We start from the raw sequence: 24601 nt of genomic DNA, 5'->3' as shown, positions 1-24601 counted from the left end.
TAGACTCCATTCCTGCATTCAGGTTGAGATACACAGATCCTCCAGCTACAGGACGGCTTCCAATTTTTTATGCATTTAAGTGATTTTATTTGTAATCTGCCATAGACTGAGTTTAGACACAGGAAAAACAATGTTTCGGGCTTAAAATGATCACTTTAGGTCAAGCTTATGTGGTGCACTGAGTAGCTTTTCGGCAGAGGTGTAACTATAGGAGGTGCAGACACGAAGAAGAGATACAGCCTATTTCCTAAACTAAATCCAGGATTTATTGAAGCAGTGCAAAACCCGACATGAAACAGTACAGGACTCAGTGAAAAGATGCAGCACTGACGTAACTCACTACGGAGTCATCAGTGCTAAGTATAAGCCCACTGTTTAAGAAAGGTTACAATATAACAGCACACAGAGAAGTAGTATGTGGACCTCGCTGCACGTGTATAGCCATTAATTTGGATACACATGGTATGAACCAGTGTTAGTACTTCAAAATATCCAGACAGCAAGGTGAACATAGTGACACAAGTGGTAATCATTTATAAATGGTACATGACAAGAATAGGATGTTTTATTTTCTTTGTGGGGACACGCAACGGATGTGCGGATGTGGGCAGCACATCTTTTGTGGCCTCATTGAAATGAAAGGGTCCACATCCGACCCACAAAAAAAGTGGATCGGATGCAGACAGAAAGTACGGGCATGTGCATGAGCCCTAATCCGGATTTTTAGAGAACCTGTTGTGCATCCCACAGTACGCAATGCGTACATGATATTAAATACATAGTATTATTAGCGTTACAATTGATATATTATTTAATCGGATACATGTTGCCATTGGCAGGAGGTGCAGAGGTTGCACCCAGGTTCTAGAGACTGAGAGGCCTCAAAAATATTCCTCTGCCCCATGTGATAGCACCAATGCTATACGTTTGGGTATCCTTTTCAGATTTTGCATTGGTAGCATCCAATTACACCACTGCTACTCGGTGCACCTCATCAGCTTGACAATGGAGCTTGGTGCAGTGTAACGGTTACTGCAGTGCTCCTCCCATTCTCTTCAATGAGACCAGTGCTGCAGGAACTGCCTCCGTCCAATACACAGTAGATGGAGCTGTGAAGTCCCTGCACCAAATTCCAGCACTGCACTTGCCCCAAAACAGCTGGTCAGCGACTGATTGGACCCCACCCGATCAGAAGATAGGCCATCAACAGTAAAATCTTGGACAACCCTTTTAACTTCAAATCATAAAAGAAAAAATAAGCTATTAAATGAATATAAAGCCTCCTATGTAGATTATCACTTAGATAAGTGGAGGCCAAATTTGCCTGAGGCTCTAAATGTTCATGTCCCACCACAACACAAACTCACATGCAAAAATACAGATACATTACTTTTGAATATGCTGCAAAATCTTCTCTTTGCTTTAGAGTCTCCAAGTAGATAATGGCGGATGTGTAATTCAAGCAGTAGATCTGATGACTTAAGCAGAGATTATCCTTGAAATACTGCAAAATCAAGAAAAGAAATGTGGTTATACTATGGCTCAATCAGGGGTGGACTGGCCATAGACCATAAACGGAAATTTCCCAGTGGGCTACCTAAGCCCTCCTCATGGCCGCTAGATACATAATGATCAGATGCTCTCAGCATTAATGTTGGGAGCATCAGGTATTTCTGTTCCTGGCTGGTGGCCGCAGTTCCCCTCCTGTCTTTAGGTCGGTGATACAGTTGAATACTGCAGCGGGGTGGCAGTATTTTGTGCTGCACTGTGATATTTGGTTCTGCTGGGGTGGCATTTTGTGCTGCAGTACGGAATTGCTGGCCCCGCCTACTTCTGTTTTCCCCGCCTACTTGTGTTGCCCCACCTTCTTTCAATTTGAGCCTGCCTACAACATGCAACCGCTTTTAGTTTTTTTCCAGGTCCACTTTCCCAGTCCATCCCTCAATTGAATGAAAACACATGACATGTTTTACAAATGCACTATTGCTATCACTGTTGAGTGATAACTTAAGTAGTAAGGTCATTTTCATATTTTTTCATTTTCAGCAAATAACAGATGATGGAAATATGATGAGTAATTTAGATAGCTACTAATGACAATATGCTGCCATTCCGAACAGACTATATGCTGCTTATCACTCACATCACTCCCCAGTTTAGCAAAGAAGGTTGACACAATTTGTGTATATTTATGCATAAAAAAACTAAATAAATAAGACTAAATAGTGAAACAAGTACTTAAAGGGGTTCCCTACTTGTTAGAAAGGTCCTTTGCCAATAAATTGACCACCAAGTGTCACCCTGCTGTGACAGCAGTCAGCCATAGTCTGTGGGGAAACCTGACAGTAAGGCCCCTTTCACACGGGCGAGTATTCCACGCGGGTGCAATGCGTGAGTTGAACGCATTGCACCCGCACTGAATCCTGACCCATTCATTTCTATAGGGCTGTGCACACGAGCAGTGATTTTCACGCATCACTTGTGCGTTGCGTGAAAATCGCAGCATGCTCTATATTCTGCGTTTTTCACGCAACGCAGGCCCCATAGAAGTGAATGGGGCCGCGTGAAAATCGCAAGCATCCGCAAGCAAGTGCGGATGCGGTGCGATTTTCACGCATGGTTGCTAGGTGACAATCGGGCTGGGGACCCGATCTGTATTATTTTCCCTTATGACATGGTTATAGGGGAAAATAATAGCATTCTGAATACAGAATGCATAGTAAAATAGTGATGGAGGGGTTAAAAATAAAAAATAATTAACTCACCTAGTCCACTTGATCGCGTAGTTGCGGATCTCTGTCTTCTTCTGTAATGTTGAGCTGCCGGCTAAGGACCTGTGGTGACGTCACATCACATGATCCAATCACATGGTCCCTCACCATGGTGATGAACCATGTGATGAGCACAGTGACGTCATCAAAGGTCCTATTCCTGTGCACAGCAAAGAAGAAGACAGAAGAGAAGCCGGGCTGCGCGATCAAGTGGATTAAGGTGAGTTAAATTATTATTATTTTTTTTTTAACCCCTCCAGCCTTATTGTACTATGCATTCTGTATTAAGAATGCTATTATTTTCCCTTATAACCATGTTATAAGGGAAAATAATACATAATTATTACGGATGACCTCTGTGCAACGTCCGTGATGCATTCGTTATGGTCCGCATTTGCAGGCAAGAATAGGACATGTTCTATGTTTTGTGGAACGGACACAGGAATGTAGATGCCTTCCATGTGCTTTCTGTCCACAAAAGACAGATCGTGTCCTATACTTGGCTGAAAAATGTGATTCATGGCCCCATTGAAGTCAATAGGTCCACACAAAAAAAATGGATACAACACGGACATCACACAGACGTCATTCATATTTTGCGGATCCACGTTTTGCATACCACAAAACACATATGGTCATGTGACTGTACCTTAAGAGTATTTATTTAACTAACCTTTGTTAGTAAGTCCGCTAGTGGTAATGAGAAGGAAGTTGTAGATCCAAGTTCTCTGCTTTTAATAGTATTAAACAGGCTTTGAGCAAAATTCAGACTTTCCTTAAAACAAAACAAAAAAATAATAACATGCTAAACAATTACTATTAAAATATGATTCAATTCTAGTTCTGATGTCTTTGCTCTTCATGAGGGATTGCAACAAATCCATTTTTAATAAAGCCAGAAGTTCAAAGGTTATAGGAGTTGGCAGTAAAATAGGTATTCATTAGACAAAGTAGCATATATCCCAGGGTTGTAAGCAGAAATGGCTCAGGCCCACAGCAAACTTTTGAAGGTCTCTGCTATCATGTGGTATAAATAATGTGTTATTCTCTGGGTCGGTACAATTACATTTTACTACTGTACAATAGTCATTTCATGTAAAAAAAAAAAAGGACAAGATAAAGAGAGTGTAAAATGCAAACATTATTGATGTATGTGTGAGTGTGATGCAAGTGTTTGGTGGGACTAATTGTACGCTGTGATCTGGGCGCTGGTAAACATCTGCTATGTGGCATCAATGAACACCCTAATTAGGGGCAGAAGTGGTGATTAAATGAGCAACCACTATTCTTTTTACTGCTTTTCCAGAAGTCATAGAAGTCGATGTTCACAGGGAGGAAAGGATCAATTTAATTCTCCTCACCCTGCAGCCTGTCAGCATGGTGACTATCCCCCTCCTTCAGATTGGCTGAGAACATAGATGGTTGAAGGGGGGCTGCTTTAACCTGCTCCATCTCAGGCTGCATAGGAGCTAGAGATATGAGCCTTTTAAAGCTGACAATCTAAGAATATCAGTGCTAGCTGCCATATAGCCAGAAATAGAACCTTTAGAGACCAGGTGGGGAATGAGATCTTACCGGTATTACTTGCAAGTCTAACTCCCAGTCCAGTTTCTAAAGGTTCTGGTTCTATGGTGGCCAGCACCACAATCCTGGTCTTGTTTTACCACTAAGATTTTCAGCTTTAAAACAAGCTGCTATGCCTGAGATAGAGCAGGTTAAAGCATCCAGTCTGTACAGCTGGCTATGGTCTCAGCTACTGGCAGAGCCCCGTTGACATTGACACCCTGCATGATATAGTATGGTGTTCTACAACCTATGGCCTCCAGCTATGGCTAAACTGGAACTTCAAGCATGCATCTGTCACGGCACCAAACAGGAATATTTTCAATGTAAGAAAACAAATTACCTGATTCAGTTCCTCCAAATTGGCAAAGAGCCTAGCTGGATCCACGTCCAACAGATGATCATTGTTCTGTAAGTGCTTTAGTGCATTAACAAATATCTATAATATTAGAAAAGTTAAACATAAAATGTAATAAATATAAATGAAATAAAGTTTAAACAATTTGATTTGAAACCTATAATTATTAGGATGTCAGAAGAAACAAAAGCTGCTCTCCCATGATGACTTTGAATAGGATTAAACGGCAATACCTGACATTTAAACAATAGCGGCACCGTTTCAGATCCTCTTTTCTAAAGCTCATACAGGCCCATACAGATTTCAAAAACTTTCTCTTTACAGTCAATAGTTTAACTGGTCATGTACAACTAATAATTTAATTTTTTGGTTTATTAATACAGCTTTAGTTATTTTGGGAAAACAGCAACAGCATCAATAATTTTGATTATTATCCTTGGATTAGTTATTATTCTTGGATTAGGGTTCCAGATGATAAACTCAAAAGCCCTCATTTGTTAATGTATTTGCAAATTTTCACTCCGAGAATGTGTCTTATTTGCTGCGGGTCACATTTATTAACCATTTGCTCCATGAACGTCTAGTTCGTAAATGTGGAGTGAAAAGTGGGTGTGGCTTGCTGCTTGACACATTAGGGCTGGTGTTACACTCTTTGTGGCAGTTTTTGATACCGTTTTTTGAGCCAAAGCCAGAAATGGGATGTAAGTGAATGTGTAATATAAAGGGCAGAATTAGAGTTCTCCTTCCTGCTAGATCCACTTCTGCATTTGTTTCAAAACTGCCACAAAATGACATGCCACAAAAAGTTGTGTGTGACACCAACCTAATGAACTGCGACTTTACAAGCTCGTTCCAGCAGGTGGGCCGTGTAAAAATTGGAGAAACATTTCTAGACGTATTCAAAGATGTAATATATTTATCAAGACTGTGCAACAATTTGATAAAAGTGTTGAAAATAATTGTAATGTATCCTCCACTAAAACTGGATAATTTCCCCCTAATATAATATATAAAGCTGAGTGTATGTATATGTGTGTGTATGTCCTCTAAAGGAATTTGCACCGTCGCATTTACAATCACGAAATTTGGCACACAGGTACATCAGGTGTCCGGGAAGGTTTTAGACCGGGTCTTAGCTCTCTAGCACGTACCGTTCCTCAGATATTCCCCAAAAAAAAACGCATTAGCCAATAGAAGCCTAGTCACATGACCCTTATCAGCCAATAGAAGCTCGCAGGTCCTTAGTCTCCACATACACACAGTTTTACACCAGGTTTCCATAACAACCCAGCCATTTTTCTTCACTGCTGTAGGTCAGCTTTAAAGTAAATCTGTCACCAGGATAATCGCTATTGAAGTAAAGCCATAGCCTAATAGCACTTAGTACCTTATTTCAAGATGTGCCTTTGTTCCAGCAATAGGGTCAGGGTGCTGTGGATGACACTGTTAAAGGAGCGGTGTGCTGTGGAGGTCACAGTTCAGGGGGCATGTAAGGTGGCTATTTAGACCACCCTCAAAAGACAGAGTTAAAAACCCTGCCCCTAGGTCCCACTAAGACATGCCCCTAAGTTGGTTAGGCCACTCCGCAGCCGACGGGGATTGAAAAAATTAAGGTAAAAATCAACTTCTGTCAGCTGCAGGAGTGGGAGGGTGACTTTCTCCCTACAGCTCACGCTCAGACAGCACAGTGCTGCTGTCTGAGAGTGAGCTGTTCAAAAGGACATCCCTGTGTCCGTCCAGGCCCTGCGCCGGACAGAGGACAGGGAGTCTGAAAGCAGAACTGTCCTGCCTAAAACTGGACCTCTGGCCACCCGAGAGGCAGGCTGCTGTGGAGGTCACAATTATGGGGACAGTCTGCTATGGACATCAGTGTTAAGGGGCGGGGTGCTGTAGAATTCACTGTTAAGGGGGTGGGGTGTTGTGGAGATCAAATTTTAAGGGAACGGAGCTCTGTGGAGGTCACTGTTAAGAAGGCAAGTTATTGTGTAAATCAATGTTAAGATGACGGGGTACTGTGGAGGTCACTAACAAAGGGGCGGCCGATGTGGAGGTCACTGTTAAAGGGGAGGGCGCTGTGGATGTTACTGTTAAGGGGGCAGCGCTGTGGAGGTCAATGTTAAAGGGGCGGACACTGTGGAGGTCACTGTTAAGGGAGGAGGGGACTGTGGAGGCCACTATTAAAGGGGCAGCGGGGTACTGTGAGCTCACTGTTAAGGGAGCAGGGTACTGTGGCAGTCACTTTTAAAGGGATTGGTGGAGGTCACAGTTAAGGGGACTGTAACCTATGGGGCGGGTGCTGTAGAGGTCACTGTTAAGGGGGCAGGCCCCTGTGGAAGTCACTGTCAAGGGGGTGTGGTGCTGTGGAACTCACTGTTAAAGGGGCTGGCTGCTGTGAAGGTCAAATTTAAGGGGGTGGGCTGCTGTGGCGGTCCCATTTTACTGAGATGGGGCACTGTGAGGGGGGGGTCAGTGTTAAGGGGTGGGGGCTGTGGAGATCACTGTTATAGTGGATACTGTCGATATCTGTTAACGACACACACAAACATTAAATGAAATAGATGAAATATACCCGAGCGAAGGCGGGTCCTTCTGCTAGTCTGGAATTAAAATCAAAATATTCTGTATACCCAAAGCTCTGTAAACTACTGATATTTATTGGATATTTATTTATTTTATGCACTTATATAGCGCTACTATATTCCGCAGCGCTTTACAGACATTAGCATCAGGCTGTTCCCAATAGGGCTCCCAATCTAAGTTCCCTATCAGTAAGTCTTTGGACACAAACACAGGGAAAACATACAAACTCCATGAAGATGATGCCATACTCACCATTTTTAGAACTAGTAAATGTTCCAAAAAGTAAGTACATTCAGAGGTAAAAAGTTCCCAAATGGACGCTTGTCTTTTTCTGTTTGAAGAACTTATCATCTGTTTAGTCTCGTTGGTCTGCATATCTCTGAATTCATCCCATATTTTATCCTATGGTTCAGAAATAAGAGAATTGAAAAAGTTGTACTAACCTATTTTATGTTTTATGTTAGTGTGTTTCTTGTGGCTGGATCACAGTTGGGTAAAACACTTGGTGGTGCCCCTCCACTTTTTTTGGATGAAACTAATACTGGTATACTTTATCCCTGGTATATGATGTCACTATCCTGTTACAGTTCAGAAGGAAACTGATATGGGTTAGGTGATGCCTTACAACAGTGATGGTGAAACTTTTAGAGACAAAGTGCCCAAACTGCAACCCAAAACTTATTTATTTATCGCAAAGTGCCAACACGGCAATTTAATCTGAAATCAACTCATACATTAACATAGGCCAGACTGGGACTTAAACTGTTACGGACACAGGGCAAACCTGTACACCCTGATGTCTGAGTCCTTAAGGACACAGGGCGTACAGGTACGCCCTGTGTATTTCCGATCACCGCCGCACGGCGCGTGGTGATCGGAACGGGGTGCCTGCTGAAATCATTCAGCAGGCACCCTTTGACAATGCCCAGGGGGGTCCTGTGACCCCCCCCATATCAGCAATCGCTGCGGATTAACCCCTTCTATGCCGCGGTCCGCGCTGACCGCGACATAGAAGTTGTTTGTGGTTGAGGGAGCCAATCGAGTCCCCGCACTGCTGTGGCGGGGACTCTATGTGTCAGAAGGCAGCCCGATGCCATGCAGAGGCTTCCCAATGCCTTGCACGGCATCGGGACCTGCCTTCTATGGGAGCCGAGGAGATCCAGCCTCAGGCTGGGTCTCCTAGGCAACCTGTTAGTGTATGACTGAGTGTCATACACTAACAGGCAATGCATTACAATACAAAAGTTGAAGTCACAGAGTAGGACAGAAATAAAGTAAAAAAAAAAAAAGTTAAAGTTAAAAAAAAACACCCCTTTACCCTAATTTTATAATAAAAAAATTAAAAAAGAAAAAACACACATATTAGATATTGCCGCATCCGTAACAGCCAGCTCTATAAATATATCACATGATCACCATAAAAAATAAAAACAGTGTAAAAAAAAAACATTTTTGTCACCTTACATCACTAAAAGTGCAACACTAAGCGATCAAAAAGGCGTATGCCCGACAAAATAGTACCAATCTAACTGTCACCTCATCCCGCAAAAAATGAGCCCCTACATAGGACAATCGCCTAAAAAATAAAAAAAATATGTCTCTCAGACTATTGAGACACTAAAACATGTTTTTTTTTTTCCAAAAATGATATTAGTGTAAATAAAAAAGTAGACATATTAGGTATCGCCGCTTCCATAAAAACCTTCTATATAAAAATATCACATGACCTAACCCCTCAGATGAACACCGTAAAAAAAATTTTTTGGCACCTTACATCGCAAAAAGTGTAATACCAAGCGATCAAAAAGTCAGATGCACCCTAAAATAGTACCAATCAAACCGTCATCTCATACCAAAAAAAATTAGCCCCTATATAAGACAGTTCCCTAAAAAAATAAAAAAAAAATATGGCTTTCAGAATATGGAGACACAAAAAAATAATTTTTTTCAAAAATGCTTTATTATATAAAACTGAAACAAACAACAACAAAAAGTAGTCATATTTGGTATTGTCGTGTCCGTAACAACCTGCTTTATAAAAATAGCTCATGATCTAACCTGTCAGATGAACGTTCTAAATAACAAAAAATAAAAACAGTGCCAAAGCAGCAATTTTTTTTGTTACCTTGCCTCACAAAAAGTGTAATATAGAGCAACCAAAAATCATCTGTACCCTAAAATAGTACCAACAGAACTGCAACCTTATCCCATAGTTTCCAAAATGGGGTCACTTTTTGGGAGTTTCTACTCTAGGGGTGCATCAGGGGGTCTTCAAATGTGACATGGCAAGTTAAAATTATCCCAGTGAAATCTGCCCTCCAAAACCCATATTGTGTTCCTTTCATTTTGCGCCCTGCCATGTGCCTGTACAGCAGTTTACAACCACATATGGGGTGTTTCTGTAAACTACAGAATCAGGGAAATAAATATTGAGTTTAGTTTGGCTGTTAATCCTTGATTTGTTAGCGGAAAAAAATGATTAAAATGGAAAATCTGCCAAAAAAGTGAAATTCTGAAATTTTATCTCCATTTTCCATTAATTCTTGTGGAACACCTAAAGGGTAAACAACGTTTGTAAAATCAGTTTTTAATACCTTGAGGGGTGTAGTTTCTAAAATTGGGTCATTTTTGGGTGGTTTCTATAATGTAAGCCTTACAAAGTAACTTCAGACGTGAACTGGTCCTTAAAAAGTGGGTTTTGGAAATTTTCGGAAAAATTTCAAGATTTGCTTCTAAACTTCTATGCCTTGTAACGTCCCCAAAAAATAAAATGGCATTTCCAAAATTATCCAAACATGAAGTAGACATATGGGGAATGTAAATGAATAACTATTTTTGGAGGTATTACTATGTATTATAGAAGTAGAGAAATTGAAGTTGGAAATTTGCAAATTTTTCAAAATTTTTGGTAAATTTTGTATTTTTTTATAAATAAAAATGAATTTTTTTGACTCCATTTTACCAGTGTCATGAAGTACAATATGTGACGAAAAAACAATCTCAGAATGGCCTGGATAAGTAAAAGCGTTTTAAAGTTATTCACACACAAATTGACACTGGTCAGATTTGAAAATAAATGGCCTGGTCCTTAAGGTGAAAATAAGCTTGGTCCTTAAGGGGTTAAAAGCAACCCTGGCACACAAACCTCATCAACCCACATATATAAAATGGCTACACAGCGTCGATGACCTATGTAATATACTGCCCTGTATATGGATTCCAAACAACCTCCATATACAGGGCAGGATAATACATAGGTCATAGTCTCCATACATACATCCTCCATATACAGGGTAGTATAATACATAATTCACCACCTCCTAAGCATCATCCATATATATAGGGCAGTATAATATATATCTCATCACCTGCTTACAACATCCATATATACAGGTGAAACTCGAAAAATTTGAATATCGTCCAAAGTTCATTTATTTCAGTAATCCAACTTAAAAGGTGAAACTAACATATGAGATAGACTCATTACATGCAAAGCGAGATATTTCAAGCCTGTATTTGTTATAATTTGGATGATTATGGCTTACAGCTTATGAAACCCAAAAGTCACAATTTTTTAGGTACCCTTTACTCAGGGAATATGGATTAATTAGCTGACTAGAGTGTGACACTTTGAGACTAGAATATTGAACCTTTTCACAAAACTCTAATTTTAAGCTGCATTAATGCAATTCCTTTTAATTCGCATTACTGAAATAAATGGACTTTTGCACGATATTCTAATTTTTCGAGTTTCACCTGTACACCATCCATATACAAAGCAGTATATTACATAGCTCATCATCTCCTTACATGCATCCTCCAATGGAGGACCTCCATAATATGGAGTCCATATACAAGCCTGAGGGCTGAGGCCTACCTATGTTAATTTGGCGGTTCCAAACTGTATAGGAGTCCACCGCGATGAGGCTGCAGAGGGGAGGGCGGGAGATGGAAGCGCAGCAGAGTGTCTGACATGCTGACGTCAGCACTCCATCCTGCGCACGGCAATGTTGGCGACGGTACACACAGAGCTAGTGGAGGGCAGGCGTGCCGCCAGCCAGGATGTGTTACTGCCAGCCAGGGCATGTGGACTGGCTGGGCCCCAGATTGTCAGTCCTGGCCTGCCTGCCTATAATACGGCCCTGCGCGCGCTCCCACAGAGACGGCTCTGAGTGCCCCCTCTGGCACACATGCCGTAGGTTCGCCACCACTGCCATAGAGGGTTACAGTTGAGGATAAACTATCTGTGCTGTTCATAGACCACAGCTAGTAATTAGAAAAAAATAAATGGATACTATGTTGGCAGCATTATATTGTACATTAATAAACTATTTTGTAAAATTGGCCACTTTGCAGTTAAAGGTGGTTAGCTGGCCGGTATATATAAAAAAAATTTGGGGGAAAAAAAGACAGCCAAGTGATACTCAAGAATTCTTTGCTGCTTCTGTTCCAAAGCTTTCTGCCTCTCCTAACAACCTACTTCTTGGTCCCTTTTGACACAGGAAATGCAAATGTGACAGCTCTGTCAGTAACTGGCTTCAGAAACTACCCACCTCAGCTAGTAGTTAACTGAACAATGACATCTGCATGTTAAAAAGAGATCGGGAAATTGAGACCTGAGAATAGTCAGAATAGGAAGGTGGGGTATCAGTGAGATGACTATGACTTCTTTTATTTCCTTTTTAAGCCATTCTGTCCCTTAAAAGAATGACCAGCTGGAAAACCTGTTTGAGGTTTGAGACACAGTATTGAAGTTTCAAAGCAAGTGCACATATTAAAGTGGTAGCTAATCATATTTTATGGCAATATACACTGTATTTTTAATTTACCAAATCTGGGCACGATTCCTAGAAAAAAAAATCAAAACTTTATTCCAAAAGGAAATATTCTGTATTTTCATCTTTTGGTAAGATCCAATCTCGATTTTGATTAAAAAAAAAAAGCAAATACGAGGGAACAAATTAAATATGTCTGTTAAGTATTGTATGCTAAATTCATTTTCTGACACAAAAATCACATCTCATACTATCTTTTTCGCCATATTTAGGAGGTCACATAAAAGGTGACATTTTCTTACTATACCTTAATGTTATAGAATTCATATTCAGTGAAATCTGGAACCTTGAATGTTAAGAGACAGTTCTCCAAATCTGGAGTTTGCTTTTGTTTGCCTTTGATGAACTAGGAAAGAAAAAAAAAATAGAAGTCCAGTCATTAGTTCTAGATGTAAGTCATTGGTTGGCAGTCACCCACAGGGTTCAAAATACAGGTACTTGCATACAAAGCTCTTGTAACCTGATCCCTCTGTATATCTCAACACTAGTCTCCAGATACCACCTCAGATGCCACCTATGTGCTCAATGTTGCCTAATCTACTTTCATCAAGTTTTAAACATTTCATAGAAGGTCCCCCCTGTACCTTTCATTCTTTTCACTTAAATTTGCTACCACAGTCTAGTACAATCCCTGTAACCGATACTATAAAGAGATGATTTCGGAGAAAATTATAAGCAGTTCATTGCAGTGTTCATGTGTAAAGCCATGATGATGTCTAGAAGGACTCTCAGCTTTAAACTCTATGTAAATGATTACATTGTGACGTAGGATTTACAGCACATGACTAGAACCATGGTCACCCAAAGGTTATTGTCAAATGGAAAGTCTAAAAAAATACATGCATGTCTCTTTAAATCACTGAAAAATACCATAGTTAAACACTCACCGATGCTTTCTTAGAGAAAGGCCATTTTGGTTTCTTGACATCTATTTAATAAAAAAAAGTATGTATTTATACTATGGACATAAATATGTATAAAATATCAGCTTTCTAATGGAGATAGAGCATTTCACTAGCAGTAGGTGGAGTATAATGTGTATTCAGTGTGTATCTACACACATACACTATATGGACAAAAGTACTGGGACACCTACACATTACGCTTACAGGAGTTTTTTGAAATCCCATTCTAATACCATAGGTAATAATATATAAAGTTGCTCTCCATTCCCCTTCCTTTGCAACTAAAACAGCTTCCACTCTTCTGGGAAGGCTTTGTACAAGATTTTGGAGTGTGTCTGTGGGAATTTTTGCCCATTCATCCAGAAGAGCATTTGTGAGGTCAGACACTGATGTTGGACAAAAGGTCCCAGCTTACAGTCTCCATTCTAGTTTATCCCACAGGTATACGATGAGATCAGGACTCTGTGCAGGCTAGTCAAGTTCTTCCACACTGAACTAACCCAACCATGCCTATATGGACCTTGGTTTGTGCACTGGGGCATAGTTATGTTGGAACAGAAAAGAGCCTTCCCCAAACTGTTGCTACAAAATTACAAGCAATTTTTCCAAAATGTATTGGTAAGGTGAAACATTAATATTTCCCTTCACTGGAATGAAGGGTCCTAGGCCAACCCCTGAAAAAGAAAGGAGATGTAGATACAGTGGCTGTCAAATATTTTCAAAGTCAGTAACTAGTCCAGATAAATATAAATGTCTCTGTTTATTAAAGTGGAGAATGGAAGTTGTAGTGCATCCAATGGTATGAAAACTTTGTTCCAAACCATTCTCAATGCAAATCTTCCCAGACAGCAATGTATGGATATAGGCCAGGATGGGAATTGTATATTCCTTCCGTCTATCTCTAAGGCTGGCCATATTATTGTAGCTGAGGGGTACAGGATTAGAATTAGGATAAGGTGGGCCAGACAGTGTCCAAGTGTAAAGGGTGTTTTAACAATGTCCCTCTCACTGCAGTAAAGTCTTTATCAGCAAGTACCTCACTGACTGACTTAAGTGCTTGGCCATGTAGATTCTGGACCTTATAGTTCTTTCTTTTTTCTTTTCCTGAAGTACTGTGAAGTAGTGATGGCTTACATGATACAAATGTCCTGAGAGACAGTGATTCTCTGGATCTCAGGCCTAGTTCTCTTGGGAGTGAGCACTTGCAACTTTCTGTCACTTCCTCCACTAGCACAATATTAACTTAGCTAGGGGCAGATCTACCGGTAAGTCCAGCACCTAACTTCCTAAAAGGGCAGAGTCAGGATTATTAACCCTGACTGATTCATACAGAGATATGCTGGTATATTACAATGCATTAACATGGTAAATAACATTACATAACAAGAACAGTTTGCAAGCACCCCCTATCCGGGCTATTGCATATGCAGCTGCTCAGCCATGGAAACCAATGCTATGAAGCACCTGGTGCACAGCCTTTGTACTGATGTTAGTGCCAGAGGAGGTTTGGAGCTCTGCAGTTAGTGAGTCAGCAGAGTGTTGCCAACTGTTATGCACTATGCTCCTCAGCTCTCAGCAACCCTGTTCTGTAACTTCATGGTCTACCACTTTACGGCTGAGTTGCTGAGGCTAGCTGCTTGAGTTTACACTCCTGTTGCAATGGAACTGAATGAAACCTCAATGATTAAGAGTTGTCTACCAATACTTTTGTCTATAAAGGGTAGCGGTTTGTTGTTTGTAGGAGGTTTGTTTGGTTTTATGTTGTTTTCTATAAAACGGCCGATATACAATTGATAGAATTGTCTGAAGCATCCGTTTTCACCTATTTTGGGGGCAATGGTTGTAAACATATATTAGACACAGCCCATGTACAACAGTAATTCTGTTTCTGGGTTAAAAAAAAACACCTTTTTAATTTCATACAATCCCTTTAATGCTTACTAGATACAAATTTGAGCAACTAGAACATAATAATGACAAACATGTCTTTAATTCTTCCTGGCAGTAGCTGACCCAAAAGCATTGCTGCTCAGGTTTTTTTTTAAGCCTTTATTTATGGCTTAACTCTTTTAGCCCCGAGCGATTTTCTGTTTTTGTGTTTTTCACTCACTGCCTTCCCAGAGGGGTTATTTTTTGCAGGACGAGTTGTACTTTCCAGGGAAACACCTTTTTTTTTTAAATTAAAAAAATACATAGCATATTTACATATAGGCTTTTAAAGGGGTTGTTAGACACATAATTTATCATGGAACAACCCTTTTAATAAGTGATTAAAAAGTGATTGGTGGAAGGTTCTCTATAAGCCACACAGATAGAGAACAGAGTTGGTAGATCAAGCAGGATTATGTGGTATATTCAGAAGTTAATGGACTTGGCAGAAGACAGTGCCACGTACATTTACTACTAGAAACTTTGAAACAGCAACCGAGCCAAGCTTGTAATTCAACTCTGTCAGCACTACTGGAGAGGATTCTAAGGCTGGGTTCACACGAGCGTGTCCGGATTAGTTCCGGATGCGTCCCGGTGTGTTGCGGCAAACCCGCGCGAGTAGGAATGCAATTGCAGTCAGTTTTGACTGCGATTGCGTTCCGATGTTCAGTTTTTATCGTGCGTGTGCAATGTGTTTTGCACGCGCGTGATAAAAAACCGACTGTGGTACCCAGACCCGAACTTCTTCACAGAAGCCAAGGCTGGGGACGGATCTGGCCCTGTGGCGCCGTTATATAGATGATGTGATCTTCATCTGGAAAAAGAGTAAAGAAGAATTGGAAAAATTCCTAGAAACAATCAATATTAATAATTTAAATCTGGTCTTTACCTCAAACATACAGGAGAGCACCGAATTCTTGGATTTATTAATCACACAATCTGGTAATAAATATATATGTGAGACATTTTGTAAATCCACAGCTAGAAATAGTTATATCGATTTTTCTAGCTGTCACCTGCCGAAATGGCTGACAAATGTTCCCTCTGGTCAGTTCCGTAGGATTAAGCGGAACTGCACAGAGGGACATACTTTTGAGATGGAAGCCATTGAGATGAAAAGACAATTTATTGAGAAGGAATATCCTGAAAACTTAGTGGAGGAGTCACTCAACCAAATTAGGAAATTAGATAGAAGAGAGTTCTTTAATAAGGAGGACAATAAAGATAAAAATGAGATGGATAATGAGGAAGATAAAACACTAAATAAAGAAGCCATGAGAGTTGTTCTTCCATTTAATGAGAATTATAGGAAGATTCAGAAAATTATTAAAACCCATTGGCACCATGTGTTGAATGACAAAATTGTGGGACACTTACTCCCGACTGTTCCGACGATTACCTTCACTAGGGCACCCAATCTAGGTATCAAGGTGGCCCCTACCGTAAAACCGTGGAAACAGAATAAGTTGAGTTTTTCAGGAACTTGGCTGAGTTTGAAGGGTTTTTATAAATGTGGAAGGTGTATGGGTTGTAGAATGAATAAAAAACCCCGCCTGACGACTAATGTCCCCTCGACTCAGAACAACTATAATTGGGAGATAGAAGATTGTCTTACATGTGACTCCAGTGGAGTTATCTACCTTCTCCAGTGCCCCTGTAACAGACAATATATAGGACGTACCAAGAGGCCATTCAAAAAAAGAGTGGCCGAACATATTGCCAACATCAGGAAGGGGTACGATAAACATTCCCTATCTAAACATTATAAAGAGATGCATAATCAGGATCCATCAAGTCTGGTGTTTACGGCACTGGAGAAGGTGGAGAAACACTGGAGAGGCGGTGATTTTATCAGACAAATGTCTAGGATAGAATCCAGACGCATTTATGAATTTGGATCTCTACAACCGAAAGGCCTTAATTCGGAGTTGGAAATTTTTGGATTTATGTAGGTTGGATGTCTCGAGGCCGACGGCACGTCGCATGCTAGGCCGTCTATCGGCGCTGCGACGTGTCCTTGGCTCCGAGATACCCACCCTTCTTTCTCTATCAAATCCGAATAATTGTATCAAACTCTAGGATTCCTATGAAACTTTCAAGATTCCTCACATTTATTATTTATTGTTTTATATTCTTATATTGATATTTTAATCTTGAAAATTTGTTTAATAATATTTTATTATAAAAAGTCATTTTATAAGTGTTGGCAATCAGATATCAAGTTTATATTTCACATAATGATATATCACACCAATTGGGACATCTGGGCCAAAAAACGCATGTGTCCCCAAAAAACGCATAAAAAACGCATGGAAACTGCAAGAGGGAAAAAAAAAAAAAAAATTTTTTTTTTTTTTTTTTTTTTTTAAATCAAGGCTGTATAGAATCATCCCTTGATTATGTGGGAGGATTCCCTTGCAAACTGGGAGTAGCATGAACAACAGGTGTCCGAGATTTGGGAAGCAATCAAAGGAATGGATAAAAATGGAGGCAGAGCAGGCAGACACTTGACCACTGAGGAAGGGAGAGTGAATCTACCCGTAACGCGTATGGTGAAACAAGTGATGTACCTGCATTGAAAAGCCTCCGATAATACTGTATGGCCATACAGAAGAAAATCTCTACAGTAAAGGATTAACTATTCTTATCGTCGAAAGCTGCACCAAAGGAAATTGCGGAACAGAGTGGCAACTCCCGTGATCTTTGGAACTCCTGCGAAATTTAAACCAGCTTGCTGTATGGAGCGACTGAATAAGCCGGCAAATATTTAAAGCTCCATTGAAGCAATAGGGGGACAGCAGACGCTAGACGGTAAGCCAAACATCGATTTAAAGTTTTCTCCAATCCAAAGCTCATATCGAGCTTAAAAGGATCAGCTATAAGAGACTTTTCACATTATCAGGATTCCTGTGGACACTTTATGAACATATTGCGCTCCCAGTGAATACACCTACAACATTTTCAGTGACATTCAGTTTCCCAAATTGGGATAGAGCACTAGAAGATAATACCCTCTCTTCCCAAAAAACAGCATATACTTGAAGTTTCTTGGTGTGATATATATTATTGAATTTATCGACACTATTGAGTCATATGAATATAGTGTTGATCATATCTACCACAATATGTGACTGTAATGTTGTATATTATTGCTACATTGTTCTTATAAATTTTATTACTTGTATTTTATGGGGATATAATAAATATTTTCTGCACATGTCAATTTGGTTGCCAAGTGTATGAGTGCTCGCTCATTACTCTATTACTACAAGTTCAGGTTTGGGTTCGGTGTTGTGTAGATGTTATTATTTTCCCTTATAACATGGTTATAAGGGAAAATAATAGCATTCTGAAAACAGAATGCATAGTAGGTGATCAGTTGAGGGTTAAAAAAAATAAAAAAAATTAACTCACCTTCTCCGTTTGTTCGCGTAAGTCCCGGTCTCTTCTTTACTTCTCAAAAGATGAACTATGGGCTAAAGGACCTTTGGTGACGTCAGATCACATGCTCCAATCACATGGTCCATCACCGCGGTGATGGACCCTGTGATTGGAGCATGTGATCTGACGTCACCAAAGGTCCTTTAGCCCATAGTTCATCTTTTTAAAGAACTAAAGACCGGGAGAACTACGCGAACAAGAGGACAAGGTGAGTTAATTTTTTTTATTTTTTAACCCTCAATTGATCACCTACTAAGCATTCTGTATTCAGAATGCTATTATTTTCCCTTATAACCATGTTATAAGGGAAAATAATACAGTGTATAGACAGTCACCTAGCAACCGTGCGTGAAAATCGCACCGCATCGGCACTTGCTTGCGGATGCTTGCGATTTTCACGCAACCCCATTCACTTCTATGGGGCCTGCGTTGCGTGAAAAACGCAGAATATAGAGCATGCTGCGATTTTCACGCAACGCATAAGTGATGCGTGAAAATCATCGCTCATCTGAACAGCCCCATTGAAATGAATGGGTCCAGATTCAGTGCGGGTGCAATGCGTTCACCTACCGCATTGCACCCGCGCGGAAATCTCGCCCGTGTGAACGCAGCCTAAGTGAACTTAAAGGGCTTCTGTCACCCCAGTAAACATTTTTTATTTTTTTTGGTTAGTTATAATCCCTATACTGCGATTTTTTTCATACATACTGTAATTAATCATTTCGGTTCAGTAGATTATGTTAAAAATGTATTTTTAAAATATGCAAATTACCTTGCTACCAGCAAGTAGGGCGGCTACTTGCTGGTAGCAGCCGCATCCTCCTATCCTAAAGACGCCCCCTCCGCATGTTGATTGACAGGGCCAACGGACGGGATCGTCCTCTGGCTGGTCCTGTCTGCTATCAAGATCTCGCGGTATTCAGTCGGCGCAGGCGCACTGAGAGGAGGACGCTCGCCTGCGCCGATGATGTCATCAAGTACACCCGGAAGAGATTTATTATTAATAATCGTTGGTGGTATAGTGTTAATAACATTTTTATAAAATTATTTATTCCCATTTCGTTGGTGGTTTTTGTGGCAGCATGCTTATTACGTACATACTTACCTGATTCGAGCATCCAGCGACGTCACCAGACTCTGCACCTCCTTCCAGCGATGCCGGCGTCTTCTCTTCCGGGTGTACTTGATGACATCATCGGCGCAGGCGCATTGAGGATGGAGCGGCCGAGCGAGCGTCCTCCTCTCAGTGCGCCTGCGCCGACTGAATACTGTTACGGCGCAGGCGCGAGATCTTGATAGCAGACAGGACCAGCCAGAGGACGATCCCGTCCGTTGGCCCTGTCAATCAACATGCGGAGGGGGCGTCTTTAGGATAGGAGGATGCGGCTGCTACTAGCAAGTAGCCGCCCTACTTGCTGGTAGCAAGGTAATTTGCATATTTTAAAAATACGTTTTTAACATAATCTACTGAACCGAAATGATTAATTACAATATGTATGAAAAAATCGCAGTATAGGGATTATAACTGACCAAAAAAAAACAAAAAACTGTTTAGTGGGGTGACAGAAGCCCTTTAAAGAATAATTCCTGGGAAAAGTGGGGGATACTGAGGCAACTCTTAAGCTTTCTGTATAATGGTTTAGCCAAAACTGAATTTATCAAAATTTTTCACCGGCTGGCACCATATCTCTGACATTTTGAATAATACATAATGTAATTCAATGTTTACATATTCATACCACATTGAGGAAGCCATGGGGCATGATACATGTAATCAGAAGCACCATCTGAAACCAGAAGATCTCCCGGGAACACCTCCAGTCCAGGTATGCTCAATACCACAGAACTACGTCTTCGTTCACTCTGCCTTTGAAAACAGAACAAAAAGATATTTCACTTATTAATATTTACTACAGACTTTAGGACCATTAATAAAGTTGTTGTCTGACCAAAAAGTTAAATGTCGTGAAAGCAGGAAGGTGGTTGGGGGTATAAATTTTTTTTATGAAAACCATCCCTCAACTTTTGAAAGTCCAGCTTTTCCGGCACCATGGCTCATGTCCTGTCATTGCCCATCTCTCAGTCCAAAAGTTATGATGTGTCATAGCTATTTATGGGACTACTGAAGCCAATCGATGGCCTCAGCGGGTAGGTGTGCAAGAATGGCTCAGCTGTCAGATACCATTCTTGTACACATGGCTGACTGTTGAGGCCTTGATTGGTTACAGCATCATGTGAATAGGAAAAGCACGTCATCACTTCTGGTCTAGCTGGGAGCAGAAACAGCAGAGCTGGGAGCTGTGGCACTGAAACTGCTCTACTATAGAAAGGTGAATGATGATATTTAAAACATTTTTATGTTCCCCTTACCTCTACAACCCCTTTAAGGGCCATCCTATAGATGTGAGGTCTGTGATGTAATCAAGCATTGATTGAACTTAGCTCTATTAGCAATGAAATTCACCTTGAATTCACCATATCAAAGGGGACTGGTAAATCACTTCTTCTAGACCATGAAGAAAATAAAAACATGGACCACTAGCAAGTCATCAGCCCCCGATGTATCTACATGTTTTAGGCAGCCAACAGTGGTGTGTCTCGAGCAGCATTGTACAGTAGGCCATGGCTATTACCTACATACAAAATTAAAGGAATGCTATTCTTAATCATGTCTTAGTTGCATGTATTTTGCGTAAAAATAGTTTTTTGTAATAATACTGTATTCCAGTAGATGGCAGGCTGCAGAATACCATTCAGTGATTAGCAAATCTGTCAGACTAAGTCTATCTTCTAAACTGATTTACTGACCAAGTAAAAAATCATAAAACAGCTTAGAAGATCATTGAGGAGAGAGAGAGAGGGAATGTAGGCTGAGCTGATGGATTGATCTAAAGGTGTCCATAGACTTAAATATACATTTTGAATAGGTCTTAATATTTTTTAAACTAGAAAATGGGCTTAAAAACAATATTGATACCAAATTGGCCCACTTAATATCTTTCTCTACATCTGGTCAGAAGGGTAGTGGCAGAATACAAGGCAAGAATGTAAAAGTTCAGGTTTTCCCATTTAAGTAATTTCTACTTGGCTAATTCTTCTTGATTGACATGTGTTAATTAACTTTAAACACAGGTACTGGAAAGCTTTACTTAGATTTCCATGAATAGGGATTCTTTATTGATTAACATTCCATCCAAAATGAAAAGACCTAGAATTCTTTGCTTTTATGTTTTGATTATATGCTTGACACTGAGTACCTGTCATCTACAGGCTATATTTTACAACCAGTTACATAATTTAACATCAGCCAAATTTGCATTTCAGTATAACCTAAGCTACGAACAAGGAAAAACCTGTGTGAAACGCGTAAGGGCTGCTGTAGAGACTTTTCAGGTTTCTCCTTATAAATATGTAATTAAAAAAACACATGGTTTTACTTTATGAAGAAGATATAGTTATGCTGTCCTTGAAAGTTGACAAGTTGTCCTCTGGAATATGTATACTAATAGAAGCCAAGAGGCCGTGAACCGGATTACTTTGTGTACTTTGTAGTAACAGCTGATGGAATGTGATATGTAACTTTGTACTTACTTATCAGCTACCTCATCCACATTGAAGGAGGTGTGAGAAGGACAGACACCACTTCTCCTCCGAACTGCTGAGATTCTACTAGCAATGCATACTCAATAAATGCCACCCTTCTCATTTATTTATAATAGAAAGAAGACTGGCTCAAAATGGGCATACATTCCAATTTCCTTCAGGGTGAAATCACAGGTAGTGGCTGCAGCACAGGTGAGCAACGTGCCACGATGCAGCCAAAAGCAGTAGGGCTACACAGATTACTAATGAAAAAAGTAGTAACTTCTTGCAGTTTGCTAATGGCTGTGCGGTTTGTTGAAAAACTGCTTGGCCATTACCACTTATTTTATTAGAAATGTACAGGGACCAACAGCTTTCGGCCACATAGCGGTGGACCAAATTATGTGACAGCACCCTAAGGCTACTTTCACACTTGAGGTAGCCTTTTCCAATAGGCTGTTCCGGTAGGCTGGATCCGTGCTACTGCAAGTCCACTGTGCCGCTGGAACTCCGCTCCAGACTCATTAACTATAATAGGGGCAGGCCGGAGGTCCAGCCGCAGCACGGCAAACAAAAACCGCAGTGTGCTGTAGTTTTATTCTGGCCGCCTCTCGGCATGTTTGGTGTGTTGTGGCCAGACCTCCTGCCTGCCCCCATTATAGTAATTGGGGCCAGAGCGGACTTCCAGTGGCACGGTGGACTTGTGGTATCATGGATCCGGCAGGCTGTTCCCCTGCCAGAACAGCCTGCCGGAAAAGGCTACCACAAGTGTTAAAGTGACCTAACTCAGACATATTCAGGTATCAAGTTCAGTTTATCAGTATGCTTTTGAGAATGTGGAAGAAACAGGAGTAAATGAAGGAAACGCCCCAAAAATGGGAAACATGCAAACTCCTTGCAGCCCATTTATACTACATGATATTCTTAAACAACCAATTAACATCCCCCAAAATAATTTCCAGTAAATTATTCTATATACTAGGAACAATATCAAACATCTATCGTACTAATGATGTAGTTCATTGGAGGACAATTATGTATATTAGCAATTTGGACAAAGGATAATATAGTTTCTGCATGGATGGAAAAAAAAATTATAGTAGAAAAAGTAGGAATATCCAGCTCCAGAATAGTGGAAAATCGTAGCTTTATTTGCGGTATTAAAACCTTCAACATAAAGGACAAGTTCAGTTACGCGTTTCAGACTATGAACAATTTGCGGTCCGACATTGAACTTCTAAAAGCTTGCACCATATATGCCGTTCACACACCTGGCCATGCAATCAAACGATCACGTGGTCACAAAAACAGCACACATGGTGCAATCAATACATTTGACCACTTTGTACCAAAGTATAATATAATTATAACACAAAAGCACATAGTTAGGGTACTTTCACACTAGCGTTTTTCTGTTTCGGCGCTGAGTTCCGTCCTAAGGGCTCAAATCCGGAAAAGAACTGATCAGTTTTATCCCCATGCATTCTGAATGGAGAGAAATCCGTTCAGGATGCATCAGGATGTCTTCAGTTCAGTCTTTTTGACTGATCAGGCTTTTCAGAAAACCGTAGCATGTTGTATTTTTACCTCCGGGCAAAAATCCGGAACACTTTGACTGAACGCCGGATCCGGCCTTTTTCCCATTGACTTGCATTAACGCCGTGTGTTCCATCAAACCGGATCTGGCTTTTGCATGTTAGACTCGAAAAATGTGAAAAAAAGGTTAAAGTCCATAAATGGCGGATCCGTTTTTTCCAATGCATTTTTTCATTGTGATCAAAATCCTGATCAGGATTCAAATGTAATCCGTTTTCACACATTTTTCCGGATCCGGCGGGCAGTTCCGGTGACGGAATTGAACGCCGGATTCAAACAACGCTAGTGTGAAAGTAGCCTTAGATAAACACCATACACATATGCAACACATATGAATGCGCTTAAAAACAATAGCAAAAAATATGTAAATATGCACATTTGCCAAAAATATACACATATACATACGATACATTTTTTATAGATTCGTTTTGGTTGATCATTTTGTGCATTGTTAATTATGGGCTAAGCTACATTATCAGCCAGACAGGAGCAGTGCTATTTTTGGAAGAAAAATTCCCATTTTCTAATCTCCTAATTTTGAAATAGTTCATATTGTTTATGACAGCTAGTGATATATTAATATGGGATCAATACATGAAAAATAAAACTTTGCCTAAACTTTGGCACTTCAATGACAAGCATAGATAAGCTAGAACAATGGAAGCGTTAAAACCATTTACATTCTTCTAACAATAACTAGTCCGAATTGATTGAATTTCAGTGGTTTACAAGAAGAGATTATTGTAACTGCTCTCACAAAGCAAGCACAATTATGGATTAAGTGAAATAATTAAGAATCAAAATCTCCAAACTCTATATGTCGGACAATATGTGAATAGTAGCTCTCAAAAGAAAACAGGAAAATCCAGTTGGCAAATAAGCACAAGATTTACCTTTTCTGACGCATTGTATTTATATACTGAGTAAGCAATATCTTAAGAACACCCACGCCTTTAAAAATATAAACCAGCCACCCGGCCCACATGACTGGATTCTATTGTATGAATCAAGGGGCCTGACATGAGATCGCTGTGTGTTCTG

At 40.3% G+C, this 24601-nt stretch overlaps 1 protein-coding gene across 2 annotated transcripts in view; it reads right to left on the bottom strand.

Annotated features, from left to right (window-relative positions):
* Positions 1-24601, bottom strand: part of PLEKHG7 (pleckstrin homology and RhoGEF domain containing G7) — a 92795-nt gene that overhangs the window by 21760 nt on the left and 46434 nt on the right. For both annotated transcript variants that reach the window (XM_040408818.1, XM_040408824.1), the window contains exons 5-11: positions 20122-20249; positions 12995-13035; positions 12355-12453; positions 7525-7674; positions 4678-4773; positions 3445-3546; positions 1391-1504 (exon numbers count right to left, since the gene is read on the bottom strand). In XM_040408818.1, coding sequence (XP_040264752.1) covers positions 1391-1504; positions 3445-3546; positions 4678-4773; positions 7525-7674; positions 12355-12453; positions 12995-13035; positions 20122-20249 — 730 coding nt within the window. The remainder of the gene's footprint in view (positions 1-1390; positions 1505-3444; positions 3547-4677; positions 4774-7524; positions 7675-12354; positions 12454-12994; positions 13036-20121; positions 20250-24601) is intronic.

Source organism: Bufo bufo, chromosome 1, assembly GCF_905171765.1.
Source record: "Bufo bufo chromosome 1, aBufBuf1.1, whole genome shotgun sequence".
Lineage (NCBI taxonomy): Eukaryota > Metazoa > Chordata > Amphibia > Anura > Bufonidae > Bufo > Bufo bufo.
The sequence above is the reverse complement of the archived record's forward strand: the minus strand, read 5'-3'. Positions and strand labels throughout refer to the sequence as shown.